This window comes from Pinus tabuliformis, chromosome 3_2 (genome assembly GCF_031772625.1).
Source record: "Pinus tabuliformis cultivar Carrire ecotype Pingquan chromosome 3_2, CPIR1, whole genome shotgun sequence".
NCBI classification, from domain to species: Eukaryota; Viridiplantae; Streptophyta; class Pinopsida; order Pinales; family Pinaceae; genus Pinus; species Pinus tabuliformis.
The window spans coordinates 1,018,766,270-1,018,773,510 of NC_142302.1; the positions used below are offsets into that span (position 1 = coordinate 1,018,766,270).

A 7,241-nucleotide genomic window follows, 5' to 3' on the forward strand; every position below is an offset into this window, starting at 1 on the left:
AGACAATTCTATAAATAAGGAAAATTTGAAAGGTTAAATTTGGTAGATGAGCTAATCTTCCATGTTTTTTTCAAAAAAAATTGGCCAATTTCCAATTCAGAATGTGAGGCCTTCAAAGACAACAGGGAAAGTTATGCAGATACGCTGGCAGCTAGCTCTTGGGCTAATCTATTTAACGAGGGGTTTGTCGAGAAGATGGGAGCATTTATTGTGAAGCTTCACAAAAAAAAGGGCCGAATACATCAAGCAGATGAAGAAGCAATCTGTCCCATAGGCTATCTTTAGCCTCGTGGACGTTAAAATAATTTCTTTCTTTTTTTTCTATATATAAAACAGACTCCTACAGAGTCACAGACTACCAAATGAGAATAAAAGAAAACTCATAAAAAATCATAATACGCAAATTTCTTTCAATTTTCTCAAAAACTGGAGTCAATGCATTCTCACATTTCACATAATATAATCGAACGCTACTCAAAAGCTATGGAAAAACACATACAGGTGCAATAAAGACACCCAAACTCCTAGCAATTCTACGAGATATCACAATATACCTCACATGCTGCAATGAAAGGATAATCACAGAAGATACCTTAATATACAAATTTCATTCAGCATTCTCAAAAATCACAGCGAGCATTCTTTTGGATGGACTGAATGTAAATATTCTTTATGTCCAGTACTTTCTATATAAGGATACATTCTCAATAATGCAGATCTTATGATGGATTTTCACGAATATGAATACACATGTTTAGTAAGTTCAATATACCCTCATGTTTATGGATACACAAATTCAGTAAGTTCAATACAGCCACACATATAGAACAGCTTTATCACGTTAAACAACATATACAGTGCACCAATATTCTCTGTAGTATGTACAGGTATTTTGCATCAGTAAATCCAATGCTTTGGGGGACTTTTCTTTGTTATTACGACTGTATTCTCATATAAATACTTTTGTTGATCCTTTTCAATGCCAAGATCAAACTAATTGTAAAAGACCAACCCCTGAAAGCAGTTTTTCAATTGCTGCATTTTTTTCATTAATGTTCTCAAATTTGATCCTCCTACCATGACCTGCAACAGATAAATTTAATGCGTTGTATAAGTTTTACTGCCAAGAACAACTAAATATTGCATTTATTCACAAAGATACTAGTGGCAACTCAGGTAGGACTGCCAATGAAGTGCATGAACAAGTTCAAACCTGGCAAAATCCAGAGAAAGTCCATTTGCAGAAAAGGACGGATGTTCTGCACTTGTTTTTCCACTGCATAAGTTGGTTGGATTGAGTTTTAACACATTGCCAACATGGAAATTTTGTCATCTCACAATTATTCCCATAGAAGGTCTACTGGGTAGTTGAATTGAAAAATAAGTAAGCCAACTAGTTACAAGCGCAAAAAGACCTAGAAAAAGTAAGAATATATTGTATTCTACCTGAATACCAGTTATACTTCTCAAAATAAGTCAATTCACCATTATGTGACGCTGCAAGATGACCCCCTGTGAATAGGGCCTTGAGTGGCTTATAAGAAAGAGAGACAGATCCCTGAAACAAGTTTTACATATACATTATGTCCTATGGGCATGGATTTCTGATATACATTATATCAATTGTGAAGTTTCATTTTCAGATTTATTCTTCTAAACTCTATTTGATAGAATAAACAAATATGCTGCATTTGCAATTATATGCAAACTACACCCAAATTTAATGTCATGGAAAATCCTTCTATATGTATTTCAATCACTTACCTCAGTATGCCCAGGTGTAAAAATAAGGTCAACATCAGGATTAAGATTCCATGGCCCTTGGCCTTCAAGTTTTATTTCTACATCTGCAGTATGAGGTTGTACCTAATACACAAGGGAAGAAAGTCAGGCAACAACTGGAGAAACCATTTTGATTAACATAGATAGATATCCACACTATTCCCACCAGTGTATAATAAATTATTGTCTTTCGCTAGTTTTTTTGCTCCCACAAGAAGAGAGGCCAATGGGGAATGCAGAATGTCTAAGAACCAACAATTGAAACAACAAAACAATAAAGAATTTCTACATAACTTGGCAGATCAAATCAAGACAGATGGGTAACCATAATCAAAGTTAAAAAGCTTGGCTTGGTGAGGCCAGAGTATAATAGTTCAATTTGGGAAAAGCAAACACTCAGAAAATGAATAATTTTAAAATGAGCGCTGTTTTCTGCTTTTTGTATCCTATTATACATTCATTATTCTGAGGCAAATTTTAGTATGACCATTGTATGGAAGAGAATTTGGATTCAGGCCCAGGAATATACTGAATAATTTTAAAATTTAATACTAACAATAGAAAACATAATAAATAGGCAGGAGTTTTTTTATTTTGATAATATGCTCTATAGAGGTAACGTCTATAGATTGTTAACAATGAAGTAAGAATGCATACTTATCCACCTACCAGTTGCCTAAAATTTCTCTTTAATTCCTTGTTATTGTTTGCATGCTTCGTTTAGGTTTAGGGGCTACTGTAGTCGGATGTCATTATATAAGTTTCTGTTTTATATCCACAAATAAGCAAGGGATCAGTACAAAGATAAGACTAACCCTGCTGATGAAGAAATGCACAAAGGATAGTTTGACGGAAAAGATGAAAACAGCTAAGAAGGGCGTTTTCTTCCAAATAATAAACTGAAGAGTAATGGCTGCAAGAATAAGGAATATCCGATGACTGTTAGATGAACGAATTTTGGAGACATCCCATAAGTCTTATACTTTAGGTATATCAGATTCATGTCATGTAACAATCAATGAAAAATTAACACATATAGATTCTATTCACGATGGAACTCAAACGAGAAAGTTTCTCCCCATTTACCTCATTAATATGCAATAGGCGGTCACAAGATAAACGCTTAGCCCATTTATCATGGTCAGCAACATCATCTCTGTATATTAAATTGAGTTGAAATATATCAGAAGGTCCAAGTTCCAAGTTTAAAATCTAAGCATCTGAAAAGAAAAAGAAAAAAGAAAAAAACAAGGATTAGATAATAATGTATTATACAACTTGCCTGTGAGAAAGGAACATGTAGCGAGCCCCACCAAGTTCATCTATTTTGCTTGCAAGTTTTTCTTTAAAGCTCGGGCTGCAAAAGTATTGAATAAGCAAGTGAAGCTCAAAGCTGAAGAAACTCAAAACACAATTCAGTCTATGCGAAAAAATACAATATTGCATGATGAAAGTTTAACCAAAGTCTATTTATGATTCTCGACAGTCTTTCATATGATATGGTGTCTACATCTCCAAAGCACTCCTTGCATCCAACTTACTCATTCTGTACCAATTATCTTATTAAAACAGATTTATAATAAATTTTGACAGTGTATAGAGCACATTTTGATCTCCATGATAGAATAATAAATAATTGGATGGCATGTTAAACCCAAAATTTATCAATATTTTTGTCAGCAATAATTATAAGAACTAAAAGAAAATTACAGCAACAAAATGAACCGTGAGTTTGGGGGAACTTGAGCGTTGTTTTCTTGAATGCTTTCTACAAATGCTTGTTGTTATTTCAGATGCTTTCAGTTATAGTCAGTATTCACTAGCCTGTTCTTTCCAGCCATCAACTCCCACCCATTGGGTGAAGGAGCCCATTATGGCTCACACTCGAGATGGCAACAGCAAGGTTGTTGCAGATTCCGAGGAAGATGTGATGCAGGAGCATCCAACACTCATTAAAGGAGGAATCAAAACCGAAGGAGGAGGACGTGGACCATGGAGCTGAATGCGAGGGACAATTTCTGTTAAAAGCAGAGTTTAAATGATGGAATGGATAAGTCTCTAGAAGACTTAATTAAATGAAATCTGCCAGGTGTATACGTATAGCGAGTTTAAGGGTTTGTTGAGCAATCAAGGAGAGGATTGATTGGATCCTTTCAGTGATCCGATCCAATATTCCTATAACAATGAACCTGCGTGTTCTATAAATATATGTAATGAGACAGATAAAGATATAGAGGAAGATAGATAGAATTTGTAAAAACAGAGGTTGAATTGTAGTCGAGAGGAGAACCTATGCTAAGGCTGAAATGCCTTAGAGTTATAACTATGCTGTGTATAATACCATAGTGTGTTTAAGTGTTGAATTGCGCCTGTGTGTGTATATCTTATAAACTCTCTGTATGTTCCCGTGTTGCAGGTCTTGATCGACCATCGATCACTGTTGAATCGATGGTGATCCAAAGATATAGAGTTAACTGTTTATATAAATGTCGTGTGTGAAGACAGAACAGGGCAGAGGAACTGGCTTTAAAGTGCAAATCCCATCAAAACGGCGAGATCAAGCCAAGGAAGAATAAGCGAAGAGATGAAGTATCGACAAACCAGGGCCGTTGGATCTTATAGATCAACGGCTAGGATTTTATCGCATCGGCAGAGCCCTTAGGGTGTTATCGGACCCGACCATCATCGCAGAGCGATCAACGATAAAGCGATGGATCCTGGACCATTAGATCAGGAGTCTAGATCGATGGCCCAGATGCGATCGGCGATCGCATATCGAAGAGGCAAAGGACGAGCGATAATGGAATAGCAAGGGCCGATACACCGATAGCGATCATGCGCTGATCGGTGATCAGAGGTGTCGGTAGTCGGAGGTCGGCATCGGATCAGTGCTGAGGAAAGCGGAAGAGTGGACCCGATAATCCTTATAGATGCGGGTGTATGTTTTTGAAGTCCGACATATATGTTCGGAGTGGGATTTACATGGTTTTTCCGTGTATTTTGTAATATGTGTTGCCCGAGGGTTTAAGGCTTGAACGCTTAATTTAAAGCTTCCGATAGTGTAAAAGGGCTCCGATAGTTGAATGGTTCATGATTTTAAGGCTTAAGGGCCTATATTAATGCTTTCGATAAGGCTTGTGGGCCATAACCCACAGGCCTCAGGATCAATTTTTTTTAAGGAAAAGGGATTTGATTAACCCCCATAATCTCTTTCCATCATTTGGTATCAGAGCCGAAGAAGATTCTGCGTGCAAGAGAAGGGAAAGCATTTCCAGAAAGAAAGAAGAAGGAGCAGGAGGTACAGTTGATAAAGTTGGAGAGTTATGATCTTACTGTCACGCAGAGAACGACAGCAGAAGGTGAGAAGATTGCAGCAAACCTAGAGCATGGAGTGCTCATATGGTTCCAAAAGGGAGAACCTGAAAGATGCCAAAAGACTGAGTGAGGAGAGCTTGGTGAGGTACCATGTAGCAGAAGGAGACTATTACTGCAGAAATCTGGTTGCAGCTTGTTGACCAGTGCGTGTGAACTACCCATAGCAGTACACCCCCTTTTTTCGCAAAAGGGATAGCGCTTGATCGATATGTCTGTGCCATTCGACTATCATCATCAGCCTGATCATGTTATTTTGTAAATAATCTTAGTAGATCTGTGTCATGTAATTACCTAGGTAAACCTAATCTTCTAGTGATGATCTACGTTCAAGAAGGTTTTTTGTCTCACCAATCCATGATCGGTAGAGTTTTCCTTCAGCCTAATCCCAAAGCCGGAATGGACTTTGTCATTAGAATCTTAGGGGAGTCCTAGTGTGCTAGGTCGAGTCTATGTAAAAGTGATTTGGGAATAATCCTAACTATTTGGTTAGGTTATTACAAATCGCTTGATCTGCTAGATTATATTTGTGTCGCAGAACTAGGTGGTCTATGAGGGTCTATGTCAAATGGGTTTTCCCCCCTTGAGATGTAAAAATGTAAAAATCATGATGTAAAGTGTCTTGAGGGTTAGAAAATGTTTTATCCCCTCATAAGTCCTAGGTCCTAGGTGATTTTTCCAAAGGCTAAGTTCGAGGGTCCCTTTAAATAAAAAAATAAAATATAAAAATATAAAATATAAAAATAATAATAAATAAGAAATAAAATAAAATAAAATAAAAACGAAATAAAACAATAAAATAATAATAAGTCAAAGTTTTGAGAAAATAAATGCAAAATTTTAAATTTTTATATTAAAATGTGAAATTTCTTCAACATTTAAAATTTTCGACGAATGAGATTTTGATTCTCATCGATGGTCAAGATCACTTTGACATGGATCACTTGAACTAGTTGTTGGAAAAATTTTCTTTAAATAGGGTGTCAGAGGTCATTTGAGATCATTCAATCTGTGAGTCTTCTGCTAAAGAAAGCTCTCTTCTAATCGTTTTTTCATGTGCAATAAAGAAAGACTTTGTGGTTGAAATCTTGTTAGTGTTACTCTTCTGGAAATGTTGTAAGATGTTTTATTTTTCTACATAAATTTAATTTAGCCATTGACGATAGCTTGATGAAGAGTGATTTTAAACGCAAGTATCTTGTTTAGTCACTAGGGTTTGAATGGTAGTTAAATTTCTGAATATGATGGCAGGTGTCTCCATTAGTTCTGGATTTTAGTATCGTTTTCTCCCTCTTTGTTAATGGTTAAAGTAAGTTGTGCAGGAAAATCTTGATTTCGAGATCATTGGGCGTTTGGGAAAGTTCTCGGCTGAACCAGCCAACTCCCAAAAAAACATTTTTCTGAAGAACCCAACTAGTTTTGATTCTGGGCTTATCATTAGAAATTTTTCTTGTGAATGCGTGAAAATTTTTCTGAAGCACCTCATATTGAACTTAAAATTTTGAAAATATTTTTGTAGCATACTAATAAATCTAGCTATTTAAAGCCTTTAAATTGTGAATATTGTAATTATTTAGTCGTTTTTAGGGTTTTTAGTTTTGTTTCTTGCATATTTTATCTTTGGGTGTTTTGTTTTGCCATTGTAGGTTGCAGTTCTAAGGAAAAAATTTTGTTTGAAGCCATATCTAGGCCCTGGAGGGTAAGATCTGGCCTTAGGATCAGCGCTTCCAGGGTTTTCTGAAAATTTTCGAGGGTTTGATTAGCTCTATGCTATTACTCAGGGTTTCATTGTTTTACAGGAACATTTTTAAGTTTTTAAGGGCAAATCTGCGCTCTATTTTATATATTTCCGCAGTCATTCCAAGCTCCACATGCAGCTTAGCTCCTCCCTCTGTGGCGATCATCCAGCCTCTTCATCTCTCTCAAGCTGCCACTTCCTCCTCAAATCTGGTCCAAGTAGCTCACTTCTCCCTTGCCCTTCTCACGTGGTGTTCCCAAACGTTGCATAGCTGCCACCATAGGTTCCATCGTTCCATCGCTGCCCAAACGCTGCAAATTCATCCTGCTCCACGCAGTCACCTCCTCAT

General features: G+C 36.6%; 1 protein-coding gene across 1 annotated transcript; it reads right to left on the reverse strand.

Annotated features, from left to right (window-relative positions):
• Positions 1-617: 617 nt before the first annotated feature.
• On the reverse strand, positions 618-4,801 carry LOC149184049 (uncharacterized). Its single transcript, XM_089418828.1, has 6 exons — positions 3,065-4,801; positions 2,869-2,938; positions 1,765-1,866; positions 1,447-1,558; positions 1,214-1,276; positions 618-1,083 (listed from the first exon to the last, which is right to left on the reverse strand). The coding sequence occupies exons 1-6, from the start codon at positions 3,226-3,228 to the stop codon at positions 989-991; spliced, it is 606 nt and encodes a 201-aa protein (XP_089274954.1). The 5' UTR covers positions 3,229-4,801; the 3' UTR covers positions 618-988.
• Positions 4,802-7,241: the final 2,440 nt, after the last annotated feature.